This window comes from Syngnathus floridae, chromosome 1 (genome assembly GCF_059516105.1).
Source record: "Syngnathus floridae isolate MCC-2025c chromosome 1, RoL_Sflo_1.0, whole genome shotgun sequence".
In the NCBI taxonomy this organism is placed as follows: Eukaryota; Metazoa; Chordata; class Actinopteri; order Syngnathiformes; family Syngnathidae; genus Syngnathus; species Syngnathus floridae.
In genome coordinates, this window is record NC_142413.1 from 22415667 (window position 1) to 22434681 (window position 19015).

The 19015-nt window shown below is 41.6% G+C and overlaps 2 protein-coding genes across 6 annotated transcripts; one reads left to right on the top strand and one right to left on the bottom strand.

Annotated features, from left to right (window-relative positions):
• The first annotated feature begins 1721 nt into the window (after window positions 1-1721).
• Window positions 1722-8775, top strand: rufy1 (RUN and FYVE domain containing 1). Of its 3 annotated transcripts, none has more exons than XM_088387449.1 (17): window positions 1722-2142; window positions 2543-2722; window positions 2791-2908; window positions 4814-4915; window positions 4990-5113; window positions 5184-5245; window positions 5423-5558; window positions 5735-5836; window positions 5927-6043; window positions 6228-6395; window positions 6458-6555; window positions 6612-6731; window positions 7233-7362; window positions 7471-7556; window positions 7636-7684; window positions 7753-7830; window positions 7914-8559. In XM_088387449.1, exons 1-17 carry the CDS (start codon window positions 1809-1811, stop codon window positions 8055-8057), a joined length of 2148 nt encoding a protein of 715 aa, XP_088243575.1. In that variant the 5' UTR covers window positions 1722-1808; the 3' UTR covers window positions 8058-8559. The 3 variants fall into 3 exon arrangements, with proteins under 3 accessions (XP_088243575.1, XP_088243582.1, XP_088243567.1); XM_088387456.1 differs by lacking the exon at window positions 7914-8559 and adding an exon at window positions 8590-8775 and having other exon boundaries at window positions 1723-2142; window positions 7462-7556; XM_088387441.1 differs by having other exon boundaries at window positions 1731-2142; window positions 7462-7556.
• On the bottom strand, window positions 8549-14531 carry hnrnph1 (heterogeneous nuclear ribonucleoprotein H1). Of its 3 annotated transcripts, none has more exons than XM_088387477.1 (11): window positions 14295-14531; window positions 13034-13129; window positions 12796-12951; window positions 12416-12559; window positions 10938-11076; window positions 10207-10385; window positions 9950-10065; window positions 9702-9837; window positions 9533-9610; window positions 9354-9446; window positions 8549-9251 (listed from the first exon to the last, which is right to left on the bottom strand). In XM_088387477.1, the coding sequence occupies exons 2-11, from the start codon at window positions 13113-13115 to the stop codon at window positions 9151-9153; spliced, it is 1224 nt and encodes a 407-aa protein (XP_088243603.1). In that variant the 5' UTR covers window positions 13116-13129; window positions 14295-14531; the 3' UTR covers window positions 8549-9150. The 3 variants fall into 3 exon arrangements, with proteins under 3 accessions (XP_088243603.1, XP_088243593.1, XP_088243614.1); XM_088387467.1 differs by having other exon boundaries at window positions 10171-10385; window positions 14295-14526; XM_088387488.1 differs by having other exon boundaries at window positions 8549-9255; window positions 10171-10385; window positions 14295-14525.
• Between the last annotated feature and the right edge of the window lie 4484 nt (window positions 14532-19015).

Here is a 19015-nt window from a genome sequence, read left to right on the forward strand (position 1 = left end):
TTTTTCAATTAGAACGGAATTTGATAAGAATGTATAAAGTGAACACATTTGCCGCATTGGAAATTAAAAATGGACACCGATTACTAAGAATGAAGCTAAGATGAAATGCCAGTTTATCGATCGGGTCCCGCACGAAGCCACACTGGCGGCGCCATTACTGTGACGTCACAAGTTGTACATCTGGATGTCAACAAACCCAAACAACATGGCATATGATAGCGACAGCTCCGTTTCTAGCGGCAATATGAGCATCATTTTATCCGATTCAGAAACCTCTTTTGACGCAGAATATGATGAATCTAGCAGTTCACTTGGGCTGAGCTGAGCACATTTTCTGAATTGTGCCCCTCCCGTCACTCTGGTTAGGTTGGCATAGTAAAAAGTGCTCTTGGGGGCTTTAGAGTGCCGAGTTGATCTCGGCACATGAAGACATGACCACCTGCAACGTTTGGTTTAGGTTTTATAAGCATTTTTAATTTTATTGCTAAAATCGCATTTTCTCGACGAGCTGAGCACGTTTTCTGAATTGTGCCTCTCCCGTCACTGTGGTTAGGTTGGCATAGTAAAAAGTTCTCAGGGGGCTTTAGAGTGCCGAGTTGACCACTGCGTATGGAGAAATGAACATCTGCAGCGTTTGGTTTAGGCGCATTTTTAATTTTATTGCTTAAATTGCATTTTTTCGACGAGCTGAGCACGTTTTCTGAATCGTGCCCCTCCCGTCACGCTTCGACATACTTTTCAAAGTCAAAGTCTCAAAGCCTCCTTTATTGTCAATTCCTCCGCATGTCAAGAGATCGAAATTACGTTTCTCACTATCCCAGGGTGATAAGACAGAGTTCACAACGCACATACAAGTAAACAACACAGGAAAAGTAAAACAAGAAGATGAACAATAAGAGTGACAGCACGCTAGCCGCTCCCGATGCACAGCAGAGTGCGGAAAGATGACAGTCAACCAGGCCACTGTGAACACGAGCACACAGCAGGCACGCACTGTCCGGTTCGTGGATCCTATCAGGCGAACGCAACCCATCTTGTCGTCCCGCGAACGAACGTACGCCAGGAGAATAGAAGGCACGGCTAGGCGAGCTGGGTTGGCCGCAAACCTGGCCCGACGTCTCCGCGCTGGCCCCTCTTCTCTTTTTGTTTACATTCACTGAAGCTAAACGCGTACAACTTGAGACGTCATGAGACGTCACTTCCGGCTGGCGGCTCGGTGCAGTGAAACTCGTCTGCGCGGCAAATTTAAACTATATTTTTCAGAGCAACAGCTTCCTTTTCGTTGTTTTGATCGTCAATTTATATTTATAAGCCCATAAGCTAACTAAAACCGATTTATACATATACCGGTGTCTCTGGGCCTTTAAGTTAAGTCAAGTTTATTTATATACACAAGTCAAGACAAGTCTCAAAGGCCTTCATGTGCAAAATTGACAATTATTCATACAGTGGGAAAAGTAACAAAGTACAAATACTTGTTTTTTATTTTTCATGTCGGTACTTTGAATTTGTATTTTTCTGAAGACTTTTTTACTTTACACTATTTGAAAACAGATCTCTACGTTCTCCTCCTTGCTTTGTTAATCGGTACAATTTTTTTTAATGCAAGTGTTTTTGCCTTTAGGTCAAGAGTGTGAGTAATTTTGTCACTTTTGACAATAAATTTGCTTCACATGTCAAAGGGCAGACGAATTATGGATTTCCGTCGCTGCAGTTTGCACTCCAGCCAATAGATGGCGGTAGTGAAATTTTAGGCTCGCTTTAATGACCACCCAAATGATCACTGTGTGACGTGACACGTGATTATTATGCAAGAAAGGAGGGGGGCAAACATGGCCGACGAGTTGGGAGAGTTAAATACAAATGCAGAAGATGGTGACATGCAACAAGAGCAAGAGGTCGCCAAACTTTCAAATACGGAGGTTGACGACATTGCCTGCGACAACAACGCTCTCGGCCCGGCTGAGAGGTCGCCGTCGGAGAGCCGCTGGTCGGCTCCTCTTTTGTCGCTGGCTCGCAAGGCCACCGAGACACTTAGTAGTGGGGTGAGCTACGCTTCTGCCCGTAGGAACTCTACTGAGAACACCGCGGCACAAAAAGAGCCCGAAACTGATTCAGCCTACACTGGAAAGAAGCTTCCAGGTATGTAGGATAGAATAGCGATACCCTCGGCTTAGACCGACACTTTTCTTTGGAGTTTTCTATAGCTGTCAGATGTCAGACACATGACATCCAGAGGGGAAATCTAGATGTTATGCCTCCGTCGTCATGCAGGCTTTCTATGTTTTGAATGTCTTTCTCAGACGTCTTACTGGCGTGTTTTGCACGGAAAGCCGTTTGAGCTTTTGTTCGATAGCTTTAAGATCCGTGTACTAACTAGTACGCCGTTATGTCATCACAAGTATTTATTTATTTATCAAGATGTCAATACATCTTTTAACTGCTTTCAATGTAAAGCGACGCTCATAGTAAAACGTTCTACAGAAGTCTGATTAATGTTTTTAAAATGTTTGTGCTTTCTGTTAAAAAAAAAAAAAATCAGTGCTTGCTCCCAAAGACCCGATGGCAATAGAAAGAGCCAATCTTCTCAGCATGTTGAAGCTCAGCATCAAAGTTTTAATCCAATCCTCACTAAGTTTGGGCAGGACGCTGGACTCCGAGTACCCGCCCTTGCAGCAGTTTTTCTTAGTCTTGGAGCACTGCCTCAAACATGGGCTAAAAGGTAACGCTTCGAAAACGTGAACTGTAATAGCAGTAACTGTATGTCAGTTTAGTTTATTTTTTCCCCAGCCAAGAAGTCCTTCATCAGTCAGAGCAAATCCATTTGGGGACCCCTGGAACTGACAGAGCGGTTGTGTCCAGAATCTGCCAACATAGCCACAAGTGCCAGAGACATGCCCGGCATCAAGTATGCTTTGACCAATTATTTGCTGGTGTAACTGTAATTTAAAATAGGGTCAGTGTTTCGAACTAGGGTTAGGGTTTCAAAATAGGGTTTTAGACTAGGGTTAGGGCTTCAAACTAGGGTTTAAAACTAGGGTTAGGGTTTAAATTAGACCAAGAATCCAAAGTTCTTAGATGGTGGTAGGCAAAAGCATACGGCACATTTTTTTTGGCCTGACTTTGCTAATTGAATTGACATCCCATCAAATAATCTTAATTTATTTATTGTAAACTAGAAAATGTGCAGGGTTTCAAATTAGTGCTTTAAACTCGTGTTAGGGTTTCAATTTAGGGCTTCATGTTCTCTAACATCTCACGGGCCAAAACAGCAACTGATCATAATCAATGTCTGTCAGTGTAAAAATAAAGTCCTGCTTTTGAATGGAGTGTAGGTAATTAAAAAAAAAAAAAAAAAAAAAAAAAAAAGCATCTTCTTAAAGCAGGGGTCACCAACACGGAGCCCGCGGGCACCAGGTCGCTCGTGAGGACCGCATGAGTCGCCTGCAGGACTGTTCTAAAATTAGCTCAAATAGCGGCACTTGTCAGTGAGCTGCATCTCTTTATTTTACAGTCAAACCTCGGTTTTCAAACGTCCCGGTTCTCGAACAAATCGGAATTCGAACAAAAAATTTGAGATTTGTTTTGCTTCGGTTGTCGAACAAAATTCGTAGGTCGAACCTCGCGAGATGAGCCGGGAGGACCCGAGAAAACCCGACCGCGCGGCCGGATGCCGACGGACTCCGTTGTTATTGTATTTTCGTTACTTTGAGGATTGTATTAAACCCCTAATCATACCTCCAAAGAAAGCAAGTGGGAGCAGTAAAGACATCCTAAAACACAAAGACGCTCTTAAAGCAATGCGACTGTGAGCGCCCGGCGCGCTGCGGTTGCGCGATCGGACCAAATTAAGCTCCCTGCGTACTGAGGTCCACTTACATTTCGGAAAGTACATCAGGACTTTAAAAATATTTTCAAAATTTTAGCGACGGCTCTGTCACAATAATGCGACCAGCGCTGTGCAGTTGCGCGGTCGGCGACGCGCTACGGTTGCGCGTTCGGCGGTGCACTGCAGTTGCGCGATCGAACAGAATTAAGCTCCCTGCGCGCTTAGGTCCTCTTAAATTTCGGAAAGTACATCAGAACTTTAAAAATATTTTCTAAATTTCAGCGACGGCACTGTCACAACAATGCGACCAGCGCGGTGCAGTTGCGCGGTGGGTGACGCGCTACGGTTGCGTGTTCGGCGGTGCGCTGCAGTTGAGCAACTAGACAATAATGCGCAAATGCAAAAATGCTAAAAAACAAACAAACAAAAAAAGGCGGTTTTTTTTTTGTAGTCTTGGAACGGATTAAATTTTTTTACATTATTTGCAATGGGAAAAAATAGATAAGTAAATATGCGCAAATGAAAACATGCTTAAAAAAGGCGGGTTTTTTTGTCTTGAAACGGATTTTTAAAAATTCCATTATTTGTAATGGGAAAAATAGATTCAGAATTTGACCGATTCGCTTCTCGAACCGCCTTCTGGAATGGATTGTGGTCGAAAACCGAGGTTTGACTGTATTTTTTCTATTCTTGTTAAAATCACACTTACATGTGAACTGGAAATGACAATAATAACACATAGTGAAAGCTAAATTGAGCAAATTGGCTATTTCAGAAGTGTGTCTAAAACTGGTAGCCCTTTGCCTTAATCAGTACCCAGGAAGTAGCTCTCGTTTTGAGAAAGGTTGGTGACCCCTGTCTTAAAGTCATCTGGGATAGGCTCTTGTAACCCTTGACCCAAATGTGGCCAGGCAGTATCAAAAATGATTTGTTTCTCAAAAATGATTTGTTTCTCAACTAAAATGTGTCTGTTTTGTCTTTAAGGACTGGTTTGGGGAAAGGAAGGGCGTGGCTGCATTTAGCGCTCATGCAAAAGACAATGGCTGACTATATAAAAGCTTTGTTGGACTGCAAAGATCTCCTCAGGTTAGGAAGAGTTTCATTCAGTCATGTCTAATATGTAGCCATGTTCCCATCTTATTATCACATTTGTGTCCTAGTGAGTTTTATGACCCCGGGGCCCTGGTGATGGAGGAGGAAGGAGCGGTGATGGGGGGGCTGCTTGTGGGCCTCAATGTACTCGATGCAAACCTCTGTATTAAAGGAGAAGATCTGGATTCTCAAGTGAGTGAGCGAACGTATCCCTTTGTATTGTTTACAGCAGGACACACAACGGTGCTTTTCTCTTATTTAGGTGGGAGTCATTGACTTCTCCCTCTACCTGAAAGACTCTACAAGCACTGAGACCCCGAAAGAGTGAGTATCTGCTCACAAATCAAGGTCTGTGACTGGTGACCACTGTGCCACTGCACATAAGTGTGTTGTGAAAGATCACCTCTTTTTCAACAAAATTGGTGCCCCTCTAGTCTAAAATGACATTTCCAAAAGGTTTTTCATCTTCTCACCGTTTCTGTCTCATTTATGTCTTTTCAGTAACGCCAAAATGACCGCCATCTTGGATCAGAAGCATTACATTGAAGAATTGAATCGTCACCTCAGTGGCACCGTTACAGATCTTCAGGCCAAGATGGACTCCCTGGAGAAAACCAACAGCAAACTTGTAGAAGAGGTCAGAAGTTCAATCAGTTGTCAATGGGAAGGGGTTGATTGTTATTTCAGAATGAATCAAATGCATCTCAGGGAGGCTTCAGTTTCCTTTTTTTTTTTTTTAAATATTTGGGTAAATACAAAATGCACAACAAATAATCCACAAAGACTGTTTCTGATCGTCTGCCTCTCATTCAGCTGGCTGCTGCGACAGACAGAATCAACGCTCTGCGTGAAGAACAGGAACAACTGAGACAAGACAACAAGCTTATCTTGCTGGCCAGTCAGAAAAAGGAAGAGGTCTGAATGCAAATGCTTTAGTTTGACATGACTCCAAATGGGGGGAAAAAAATAAACTAGCATGTCGTGTTTTTTGTTTTGCTTTTCTAGGCAGTACTTCAGGATAGCCAGGTGGAGCTGGAGACGTACAGACAAACCCGGCAAGGCCTGGATGAAATGTATAATGTTGTGTGGAAGCAGTACAAGGAAGAAAAGCGCATTCACCAGGTCACGTATCCATCATCAATCACTCAGAACTAGTTGCTATTTAGTGTATGAACATGTCGAGGCCATTCACCCAAAGAAGGGGCAATTAAGCAATTTGTGACATCATACACATCATGCGCCTTAACATCTGGTGGTCTCTATTGAATTTGCGGCGTCTGCAATCTGACCTGTTGGCAATGTTTAGGAGTTGGAGCGAGAGCTGGAGCTGCAGTTGGGGCTGAAGCAGGAGATGGAGATGGCCATGAAGCTCCTGGAGAAAGACTCACACGAGAAACAAGACTCACTGGCCGCCTTACGACTCCAGCTGGACCAAGTCAAAACTCTGAACCTTCAAATGTTCAACAAAGCACAAGTACGAGCTTGTGGTTAGACTTAAACACAAGAAGCATTTTAACCAACTTTGGTGCTCTGCAGGATTTTGAACGAGAGGCGGCCAAAAAACAGGCAGAGGCTGAACAGCTGGAGCGGAAGATGGAAGACATGGCAAAAGCCATGACAGAGCTGGAGCTGAGGTACGTTTTGAGCGTTGATCACATTGATGATGCTAATGAATCAACATGCTTTTTAGGCTTCAGAATTCCGAAAGGGATCGAGAGAAGAGCGACCAATCAGATAAAGACTTGAGGGTTGAGCTGGAGGCAAAAGTGAGCGCTCTTGAAAAACAACTGAGTGACCTGGATGCGCTCAGGTACACACTTTGTCTTTGTGCGGTGTGGAAGTTATAATACTTTGGGATTTGTCATAACTGTTATTTTGTTTTGACTTTGGTTTTTCAAATTCGTTTAATGTTAATTAGTCGTCAAAGAAGCTTTGCTAGTTTTTGTTTTTTGGAAAATGCTATGTTTTTTTTATAGTTTTATATTAGTTTTAGTTTGTTACATACAAAGAGCAATTTGTTGAATGCAAAAGCAGTTGCGGCTCAAACCCACAACTTTCTGATTGGGAGACGACCTACTGTGTCACTGAGCCATGCCGTTTGATCTATTTCATTTGTTTCTGTTAACCGTAAAAACCTTTGTGCATTTATAATAAAATAGGGGCACAACTGCAAGTTTGTGCTTCAAGAAGAGAAAAACTAAATGATATTAAACTTTCATCGTTGTCCATTTTGTCAGGCCTTGTATGAATTCACAATGTTTCAAAGTGGACAATTTGGACATTCAAATTTCTTTGTCTTCTGTGTGGTCAGGCTGGGCTTGGAGAAGGACCTTGTGGTTGAACGGGAACAGCGACAAGACCTTCAGAAAAGCCTCCAGAGGGAGCAGGACAACAGTGCTGAGCTTCGCACGCAACTGCAACAACTCCAAGGCCTGCACGCTGTCAGTAATTCCGGGATTCATTTGAAGGAGTAGAGCTCACATTATTTCAATGAAACTGTTCATTTCTGGTAGATGAATGGTCTACTTATTTATTGAAAGGAGCTGCAGGATCTGAAAGAGGAGAAGCAGCAGCTGCAGCAGATGTGTGAGCAACAAGAGCAGGCTTTGCAAGAGATGGGGCTGCATCTCAGCCAGTCAGTGCACAATCAAGTTGACCAATTTTGTTTTAGTTGCCAGTGACACTTCATGTCATGTTTTTTTTTTCCCATCAAGGTCTAAACTCAAGATGGAGGATTTTAAGGAAGTTAACAAAGCCCTGAAGGTAAAATGGGAAATCTTATTCTTAATTATATATTTGAAACACTGTTAAATACCGTTTGTCCCTTGCAGGGCCACGCCTGGTTAAAAGATGACGAGGCCACACAATGCAAGCAATGCCAAAAAGAGTTCTCCATCTCACGAAGAAAGGTAATTTCTCCTTTTCTATTCATTCAGATCGAAGACAAGCGTTCCAATGTTGCTGTCTCACACCCGCCCGGTTTGGTTGTTAGCACCACTGCAGGAATTGCGGCGATATTTACTGCAGCACTTGTTCCAGTAACGAGCTGGCCTTACCTTCGTATCCTCGTCCCGTGCGGGTTTGTGACATGTGTCACTCCTTGTTGCTGCAGAGGAATTCATCCAAATCTTCTTGACACAATACTGATCCGCCACCATTTGGCTCTCACGCCGCACAGACACGGTTTCACCACGTTTGTTCATGAATGTCAATTTGGGGTAGAACTGAACTTGCTACCTGAAATTCAGGAACATCCATGTATTGCATGGATGCATTACTGTTAAATTGTACTTTTCTGGGGGCCGGGGTTGACTGTCAAGTTAGCCAGGACTGAATGAACTCTTTTACTGTCAGCTTTTTTATTATGTAGGTATGCTGAGGTTCCACAAAGTTTTTTTGTTTTTTTTCAGAATTGTCTCATTTTATTATTCACATTGCAATGCACTGCAGTAGCTAAGTTTACGTCGGTCCTCTTGCATCTTTGCAAATAGTGTATAGAAAGATAAAAATAAAATATATTTTAGAATGTATTAACTTTGTGGTGGATTGTGTACACAAGAGCTGTTTTCTATAATCTGGAGAACTACACATTTTTAACTTGATAAAGAATGAATAAAATTTGCAATGTTTTCATGACAGTCCAACTAGTTTATTCACTTTGCTTACAGAAAATACAAATAGCATTACAGGCAGAAGACAGGTCATGTCAACTGATTCCAGATTGACTTGCTCCCGATGGTTCGCGTCAAGAAAAAGTGCCTTGCAATTAGTCACCTCAAGTATGCTGCAATTGTCAATTTGAATTTTGATTTACATTGTTGCACTGTAAATTAAACAAAAGTGTTGAGAAAGCTGAAACAAGGTCTGAATCATTACGTTTGTTCGTGCACTCTTACAAAATGTGGTAGAACATCAATACAAGATGGCTTGCATTTGCGTGTCTGAGGAAATAACAGACCAAATCCAGTATTGAAAATGGAGCCCCCTTAAGACAGAGGAACGAACAGGTCACAACTGTGATAGCAGACAATGCTAGACTTTCCTATTCTCTGGACCATGCAGTGTAAAACATTTTTTACAAAGCCCACAAATGCAATACGTTCACAACCGCACCTTGAACTTTTGTTTATTTATGGGTGAGACATTTAATTGCAGCAAAATGGCGAGGTAACACACACGTACAAAAAACTAAATGGTACAACAATGGTAAAAAAAAAAAAAAAAAAATCCTACATGCCCCAACCCCCACTGAGTCCATTCATAGAACTTCTGCTACTGCCGCCTCCTCCACCACCACCATAGTAACTGCTTCCCATTCCACCCTGGTTACCTAACAAGAGAGAGAAAATATACAATATAGGACCCCAGCGTTCCATGGTAATCTACACTAAAAAAGGTCTTTGGGGTTGAGGACAAATGCTAAGGCACTCACTATAATCACTGTAGCCGCCCATGTTCCCTTGGCTGCTGTAGCCACCTGAATAGCCGGAGCTCAGCTGGCCACCACTATATGATGATTGACTCCCTGTGAGGAAAATCAACGGGTGAATATAGACATTCTGTTGTGCTTGCAACAAAACAAGAAGTTGGACTGCTGCAAGCCATACTTACCGCCCATCATCTGGCTGCTGTATGTGCCGTTACTGCCACCTGCTGTCGAGTTTAAGAACAGCTCCACATAGCGGTGCTCTGAGGGACACAAATAGACCACCACCATCAAGGAAGGTTTCCTAAGCTTTGTGACTTTTGAGCTTGCCAGTGCCACTTCTGCCAAACTCACGCATGTTGGCTTTGTCTTTGGACATGGCAGCCACAGCGTCCTCGTGTGTTGCAAATTCAACATCAGCCTCCCCAGTCACCCTGCCGTCGGGGCCGACCTCAATGTGAACGCGCACCGGATTCAATGGGGAGAAGAACTGCCAAAAACAAGCACAGCAAAGGGGCTTTAACACCTTACGGTCTCCAAAAATAGTGCCAAAAGCGTTTGCAGTAATCTAATTTGGCCTTGCGGGGTCAACTCGGCCTTACAATGTAGATGTCCGATTCTGTGGCTCTGTAAGGAAGCCCCCTCATATGGACGCAGTGGCCCGTTGTGCTCTGGAAGGACGAGCCACCGCCGTCGTTGTATCGGCTGTCAGAAACACCTAGGCCATCGACATGAAGACAATTTAGGAGGAATTATTTCCCATCGCATTACCACGTGTGCCATGCTGGCAATAAATGGAGAGAATGTCGCAACAATTGATCACCAAATCGGATTTCACTTCTTCGTCCGCTCGACACACCTCCTCCGTAGCCTCCGCGGCGCATGCGGTCGTAGGAGCCACCCCGGTTCATCATGTTGTAGCCGCGTGTACCAGAAGGCCGATCGTACGGCCCCGGTCTCTGCATGCTCATGGGCTTCCGCTGGGGCTCATAATGAGTTCGCACCTCGGCGCGGCTACTCTTGAAGATCTCAATGTACCTAGTGTGCATAGGATGGCACAGTGAGGGAACGGGGAAAGGTTTAGCGGCGGGGTTTGCTTAAGCAGATTCTGTCTTGGTGTAGCCCATCACAGTAAGACGGTATGTTGCTTAGGCCATGTTAATTGAAATGGAGTTTAACTGCAAACAAAGAAGCTTGCCAAATTGGACTTTTCTTATGGTTACCTGGATTTACTTAGAACTCAAAATCAGAAGCCCCGTGTTGTTGCCGTGGCAGCCATTGTCCTGTTATTAGTGGGGCAGCGTTACCTGTGAAGGTGAGCTCCGTGTCCTTGCAAAGTTGGCATCCGGGGATTATCCTTACCAATACAAACCGCTACACATCAGTCGACTACTGACATACTATTTGTTGCCAGAATTTGTCAATTTTACTTTTACAAACATGTTTCCAAGGAACAATGTGTTGCATACTATCATGTAGGTTGTTAATATGTTTGTGGAACAAAGTCAACGTGTCAAGTGAGTTGATGTTGAGGGTGCACACCATAAGAAAAGCAGCAATGTTTCCAGCCAACCAACCAACCATCCCCACCTGTGCCCTATTCTTTCCTTGTGTTTCTTTAGAGCCTTTTCAGCTATATCTTGTGAAGCAAACTGCACGAAGGCCTCCCCCGTACTCCTCCCCTGGATGTCCACCGGCAAAGTTATCCCATTTGGCACGATTTCCAACCCTTCAACCCAAGGACAGATAACCCCAGCGGGGAACATATTAAATCACATGCCCAATCACACAAAGAAATGTCTCTATAGAGATAGATAGAGATAGAGATAGAGATAGAGAGAGAGAGAGAGAGAGAGAGAGAGAGAGAGAGAGAGAGAGAGAGAGAGAGAGAGAGAGAGAGAGAGAGAGAGAGAGAGAAAACTTATGGAACACTCTAAACATCGTCACACATACCGGTTAAGTTGTTAAACGGCGCGGCCAGTGTCAATTTGGAACAGATTACAAGCGTAAGAAATGATAGACGAATGGGTAGAGGGATGGACAGGGGCACATTCGGCTAGTATCAGGTCTGTAGATGAAGAGACAATCTGGCAGTTGACATTCCAATTAACATTGAGTGTTGCTTACATTGCCATGTCCATTTAAATTTTTTTCAGCCAAATGAAGGAAAGAAATGTTTGCAATATGTTCCGTGCTCCACCCTGCCATATTTCACCGAGGGTGTGCCGGCACGCTTCGATTAATAAGGTCAAAGTGACAAAACTAACTTTAAACTGGTCCAATACCGCAGATGACTTTTTATATAGCTTGACTCGTCAATGATGCATGTATGGTAAAGCAGGACAGAGCAGGTGTTGACTTTGCTCTTTTTGGACTACACTGCTTTCCTTTTCCTTACTGAAATAAAATGACTAAGGCTGCAACTGTCAATTATTTTCATCACAAATTAAGATGTGGATTATTTTCTCGATTAATCAATTAACCGTTTGTGAAGAAACATTGGAAAAAATGCCAACGCTTACATGTTTCTTGTCCAGAAGCTAAAAATATTCAATCTATTGTCACAGAAGTGCAAAGAATCCAGAAAGTATTCACATTTGCGAATCTGAAATATGAGGGAAGTAAAATTACGCAAAACGATCAATCAATGACAAAAATGGCAGATTTAATTTAGCAATTGCAAATCGATCACTTCATTGATGAAGCTTCAGAACTGACAAACAAGAGCTGTTAGGTGATAATGGCAGCAAACAAAATGGTGAGTAATGAAAAGGGGATACGGAAAAAATAATAAATACAGACACATCTCATTTGCATAGCACATTCCTGCCCTTGAACAAAGCAAAGCTGTAAATTATCCCGAGCTTCTTTTGAATGTCTATCACTGTAAGAGATGTATCTCAATACTGGAATAACGAAAAAGATTATTATAACTCTTCCTCAATGTCAGTGGGGTTTGGAATCGTAAAATGGACATGAATTGTTCAGTGTCTATGAGAGAATGGAAACAATAAAAGACGACTGGAGGGCAGATCAAATCACAGTCGCAGATGAAGAAAACTTCTTACCTGAGAAAAACTGGACTATCTCCTCTTTGCTGCAGCCAAAGGGGAGACCTCGTAATCGTACAAGCCCATCGCCGGCTGTCTCTGGACAGTTTGGACCAGTGTGCTTCATGACCCAATCCATCTCCACATTGTTTGATTTAAACACTGTTAGAAAAAAAGACAATTTACATTGGACTGTGATCCCCATTAAAGGTTAAATGAAAAGGTAAACCACAATGCAACTAGAGGTTTTTAATAGTTTTAAATACATTTCAATGTATTCGAAGCATGTGAGAGGCGTAAAAAACAATTTTTGTCTCTTTCTATATTGAATATTTACAAGAGTGCATGGAATGCATTCTGGCAATGAATAAGAGTAGTGTCTCTGTAATTACGCTCACCCTCTACATATCTGTGCCCCATAGTTTCTCTGTCCTTCTTCAAGGCGTGCTTGAGGTCTTCTTCTGCTTCCAGCTCGACAAATGCCTCTCCACTGGGACGACCCTCCCTTGTGGAAGTGAAGTGGATGCCGCCACCATTGCCAAGAATTTTACAATCTAAAATTGAAACGTAAGATACATTGGAACCAACTACTTATTTCATCCCCCACCAACACTTAAAGTAATCACAGAGGCCCACCTGAGAAAAAACGCTGCACTTCATCCACCGAACAGGACCAAGGCAGACCCCTGATTCGTACAACGTACCCTTCATCAGCCATATCTGGTCACAAGCCTTTCAACAAAACATTGTAATCAGTCTCACATATGAAACTTCACAGTAAACATTGAATTTTTAATAGGGGTTCTATATGAGACATCGCAAAAGGGCAGACCAAGGCTGTGTCCGAATATCCCCCCCTCCCCCTGGCCCTAGCCTCTTGTTCACTACACAGTCCCACACTAGATGTGGCACTAGAAAGTAGTCGTGTTTATCAATTCGGACTAACAGCTCAGTAGTTTTCTCCTCGTCGTCTATTAGGTGACCACCATACGTGTCATGATGAAGCGGCGCATTAATATCTTCACCTATTTATTGTGAATGAAAAATATATACATTTTGAAAATATTAATTCCTTTGCTGTAGATATTTTCTCTTGAATAAAATGAATGAATTATACCAGTGGGATGTAACTATGCCGCTTTGATAGTCCCACTTGCGCCATGTTGTTTACCTGCTCGCAATGCATTGTGGTCTATATTCAACTTTTGAGTAAATATCGATGGTCACTATTTTACCAAGCGCATAAGGGTAATTTGGTGCGTCCTACATATATGCTCCATTGACATTCGGACACCCTTACAAAATTGCGTAACTAATTAATAGAGCACGTTATAAGGGAATAGTGTACACATTCAGACACTAGCACAGTCATGCGTTTAATTGAAATAAGCACAGACGTGGTTCGCGGTATCTTTTAGTACTACTCATGTTTTGGACTGGATTGTAACAATTGACTTTTGCGTTTAGAAGGATAATGCACACAGAAGAGAAATCTGTATACGGCCGCAATACAAAGTTGTTACGCTTCACCGAATGACTGGCGCTACTTCATAGAATGTAATACTTGGGTGCGTTCATTGCAAATTGCCAATTCCTACAATATTAAGTATGGCAAATTACAACTATTGCTCTCACACACTGAAGATACCACATGAATAGTTAATGACCGGTTTTCTCCATATTTGCGCGCGTGCACAATACCGCACCCTGGTTGAAGAACAAAAGCGGCCCTCGCAGCCTGCGCCATTATAGCCTAACTTGTTAGCTTCCAGGTTAGCAGTTGCTAACTAAATGGGTAAATACGTTTGAAAACCCTGCTAGTAGCTATAATCATACAACAGGATCTAAAATATAACCTGGAGAAAGTATTAAAAAAAACAGCGAGAGTTTTACTTACCTTAAATAATCACAGAGAGAACACGATGCGGAAAGGGAACGCGAAGGCCTCCGTGAGAGCGCGATGTAGCCGAAAGTAACCGAAGGCAAGGTTGCCAGGGGTTTGAACTAACCTCCTTCAAGAAGTACGAAAGCACGCTTGAGACTCAATTGATAAGTTAATTAGCATTAGAGTCCTTTAAAATCATTGAAAATCCTTTGATTGCTTTAACTGTTAGAAAATACGAAACAATATCTAAATCGGACAAAATATGATCAAAACCTTTATTGCGTCTTTAAAACTAATTTGGCAACCCTGAAAGGCGCCCGAACGTGCGTCCACGCCCAAAGGGATGACGTAAACAAAGCACAGGATGGCGGGCTGAGCTTTTTTTTTTTATAAAATAAAAAAATTCCTAACACAAACAGTTCAGACATACATCATTGTCACAGAAAAGTGTACGGTTGATACAACACCAAAAATAAAAATAATACATAAGGAAAATTATGTTAAATAATATATAATTAAAAACATATTGTCAGGATCTCATTACAAAAGAGCAAGAAGGTCCATTAATGAAAATAGTCTGTGGGTATTTTTGCTTGTCAAGTTATGCAAGGATTTCTTTGTATAGCTTTACATCATTCTTCCAACTGTTGACCTCATCTTGAGGTATTTGCAACTATGGATAAAATGTTTAGCAAGAGAAATTAAATTGTTTGGCCTCATTAAAAACAATAATACGAATAAAATGAAGATAAAAAAAAACTATTCTCTTGCCTCAATAGTAATTTCTCCCCATTTGGTCAAGGTGGAGTCTATCTAAGCAGACTTGTATTGATATTTCATGCGATAAGAAATTCAGTATTCTTGTTTTGCTTTGTGTTGTTTGCATATCTCTCTATTTATCTACCTATCTAGACTCTGGCCAGATACACAGTCCATACATCTGTTTATTCTGAACACTTAATTGAAGGTAAGCAACATAAGAAACACCAGTTCTTGTCACGTGCTGGCGCCACCTGTGACAGGACCGCGCCCCCCTGTCAGTGGAATCGCCGTCACCTGCCACGGGCTCATGGACAGCGCTATATCAGCGCCGCCAGCGCAGACCCGAGTGTCAGTCTGTCCCGTGATGCTTCGCTCATCTGTCCCTGAGAAACTGACTTTACAATTCGAATCCACAGAACTGCTTGTCCACCCAACCCAGATCGTCGCTCCAGCGCCAGCTATTCCCATCATCCCCTTCCACAATAAAGTCTGTCGCTACGCACTTGGCTGTACTGTCCGATCCCTTTCAGTTCTATACGGTTTCTCCATTTCCATTGTTTACATTTTAGTTCACAACTCTTTAGTTACACAGATCTATAAAATATATATTGTGCATTGGATATCGGTCTATTGTTGCAATTATTTCTAGTCGAGGTGAGGCCACACACCTGCCAGCATGCTTTGCGGCACTCCTTGTAAATAGTTGTTTCTCTATCCATTGTCTCTCAGTCACAACCCCCATTTTCATTCTTGAAGAACAATTAAAACACATTGGATTAAAATATTTATTAGTATTTGTGTTTGAAGACTAATTATATTACAGTGGTTTACTAGTCTCTGACATCTTTGTAGACAGCATGGGCTCCATTCCCATCACTGACACTGTGAATGGGAGTATTGCTAGTTGCCTACCCTGTGATAGCCTGGTGAGCTGTCCATTTGTGCAAAGTCAGTTGGGACACGCTCCAAGTGTTTGCTCCCCTTTTAGAACACAGCAAATGGGGTATGATATAGAAAGTGATCGGATGGATGATTGTGGCTGCATGGACATAATCTGGTACGCTTGTTACATGCCACATTCGTAAAACACGCGTGCAAGGTTCTGTGAAAGCACAAAACTGGGCCATATTTTTGTCGACAGGCACATGAGCACCCTGTGTGAAAACTGGTGCGTCTTCATTTTCGTCTCCAAGTCTCGTTTAACATGTTTGGAAATTTGGCAAACCGCGCTGGGCGGTGTTCCAGCAGACTGAGGGCATTTTCCATCACATGCCCCTGGCGGACCTGGCAATTTAATGACAGAAAGTGGACTATAGACCCAAAGCCAGGTGGAACCAGGTCTAAATTGTGGTGCAGGTGGTGTAATATGATTTTGGTGGATTTGATCAGACAGACCATTCACTCCACTGATAGTGTGGTGGATGTCATCAGATTCATTCATATGACATCAAAACATATGCATAATTATAGAAATCAATTCATTGAATGGGCTGCATTTACTCCAGTGAGCAAGTCCGGACACCTCATGTGTGTGGAATTTAAAGGGAATGAGACGAGTTACCTCAATTGGTCGGGAATCAGTTCACTCCCACTACAGCGCAAACACTCGTTTCTACAAGCGCCCATCAATGACAATACCAAAAGAAGGAAAACCCCACCAATGCGCAAAGTTAGACTGTGCTTAATGCTAGACTTGTGCTGGTCACATAAATAGTGCTGTTAGACCTGCTATGGAACTGCACTTTAATATTGGTCATCATGATGGCTTTTGTAGCAATAAGTATTTTGTAAGTGGTTTTGTGTAAAAGATTCGAGAACGACTGATTTAGAAGATAGATCCATGCAGACCAACTGTCACCAAAACATTTTTAATGAAATATTTTTTCAAAGGTTTTGATCACCATTCTATAACTTTGCCTAATAGCATCTTTTGAAATAAAATAAAATTTATAATTATAATTTCCCACATAATAATGTGATTTTGGTCAATCTATCTTGTAAGCTTAAAAAGAAAGGTTGATTGTATATTAAACTAGTGATAGACCGATCAGGTTTTTTTTCACGGTCGATACTGATCATCAGGAGACCATATCAGATATTTGGCAGTGATTTTCATGGCTTTCTTTGCAATTTTACAGACAGTAGGTTGCAATTGCTTTCTGTCCGAGCAGTGCCCATACTGGGCGGCTGTCCTGACCATTGTACCTAAGGGTATCCTCTGCTCAGAACAACGAAGTCCAAAACCAGTAACAAAGATACTCTCTGGCTGCCTTCAAACTTCATCCACCACCTGCTTCCCGTGGCTTCATCGTGACCCTGACAAGGGGGGCTAAACGGGTACTCAGTCTTGCCCAAGGACCTCCCATAGGCTAGCGGAGGGAAGGAGCGCCTTACACTTCCTTTGTCAAAGCAAGCTCTGACCCGCCACCCCAACTCTTGAGTAATCACCAATATTAATATCAAATAACCAATACCACGATACATTTGAAGCTGAACAATTCTATCAAACCCAATACAGATAATTTTGAAGAAAAACCTTTTATTTCTGATAAAAGGCAGAACAGTGACTTTACAATAGCCGATTTGTGTTCAAAATAAAACACAAACAATTGACTGTGATTTAAGATTTATTTGTAAAAAGATAACAATAATGCAAAATAAAACAACTGAATTAATTTTAGTCTTTGTTTAAAATGAATTGGAGTGAACTTCAACTGTGAACTGTTCAAGATGACACTATGAAGTTGGCTAAATATTCTTTTTTAACCTATACACAATAAGAAAATATGATTAAAGATAAAATACAACAAGATATAACCATCCAGAGGAAACATCTTTTTCATATTAAAGATATAGGTACATACAAGTACAATAAATTAGGCAATAACTTCAGCAATTTGTATAATACACACGATTAAATAAAAACGGTATGTTGCCTGCACTGCATTTAACAGGAAAAATAAACCTTATTAATATGCTGAATATTAACAACATTCCATTTTCTCAGGCAATGAAAACAGGTAAATTTGTACATGCTGTAATGCAGAAAAGTCATCATACAGCCCAAATTAAGTAAATTCGAAAATAAATTTTGACAACAATACACTCTTGGCATTGATACAATCCAAACATATATCCAAATATAATACAGTACATACAGTCTACTAATAAAACTTGCATCATAATGGTCATATGAGAGAATGGACATGGATAGAATTCAAAAGAGGGAAGAAAACCCATCAGCCCTGCAGACATTGAGTAAGCAAGTAAACATATACATTTAAGTAGCAAAAAACTAACTCTAAGCATCTTATTTACATACACTTATAATTTGGACAATTTGGAAATGCCACTGCAGACTACCAATTCAGAGCTAAAAAAAATACCCTGTGTTTTAAATTGATCGTTTATTGACTGTCGGATTGGTGAAAAAAAGGCAGATAGGGATTAACGCCAAAATGTTGAACATTGGCTCCAATTGTCTGCCCAGATAATTAGTACATGAATCTACTTTGTATGGTTTTGTATGACATGGGCCACTACAAAAAATGATATTTCAAATTAATTATTTCTATGAAACAGTGGTGTTTAAAATGTTTCCATGCGTAACTACTCAAATGTAGCTATTGTATATTGTAATTTTAAAAAGTTGAATGCACATTGAACAGTGATTGTACGACTTCGTTTTGTTTCTTTAAGTACAATTCTCTACTCCAGTAATTTGAATGTATCTCCACAAAAACATTAAAGTTGCACGTATGGCCATTTGTACTGTTTATTTAGGTTGACATTCACAATCAGCTAAGCTGAATAATAACAACTTAGACAGGTCCAACTGTTGTCTTTAAAACATGTATGTGACGTTCCGACGAGAGTTTACATGAACTGGTAAAGCTAGCTACCAGTTAAGTTGGCCTTCCATGTCATTTCTTGACGTTCGTTATTCAGCCTCGTGATATTGGTAAACCTAA

Excerpts from the sequence above, each read along its gene's own strand:
- rufy1 (XM_088387441.1), top strand. The coding sequence starts at position 1,809 with ATGCAAGAAAGGAGGGGGGCAAACATGGCCGACGAGTTGGGAGAGTTA. Across the intron at positions 5,837-5,926 it reads CCAGTCAGAAAAAGGAAGAG|GCAGTACTTCAGGATAGCCA; the intron begins GTCTGAATGCAA and ends TTGCTTTTCTAG. Across the intron at positions 7,685-7,752 it reads AAGTTAACAAAGCCCTGAAG|GGCCACGCCTGGTTAAAAGA; the intron begins GTAAAATGGGAA and ends TGTCCCTTGCAG.
- hnrnph1 (XM_088387467.1), bottom strand. The coding sequence starts at position 13,115 with ATGGCTGATGAAGGGTACGTTGTACGAATCAGGGGTCTGCCTTGGTCC. Across the intron at positions 12,952-13,033 it reads AGTGCAGCGTTTTTTCTCAG|ATTGTAAAATTCTTGGCAAT; the intron begins GTGGGCCTCTGT and ends TTTCAATTTTAG. Across the intron at positions 12,560-12,795 it reads GGGGCACAGATATGTAGAGG|TGTTTAAATCAAACAATGTG; the intron begins GTGAGCGTAATT and ends TTTTTCTAACAG.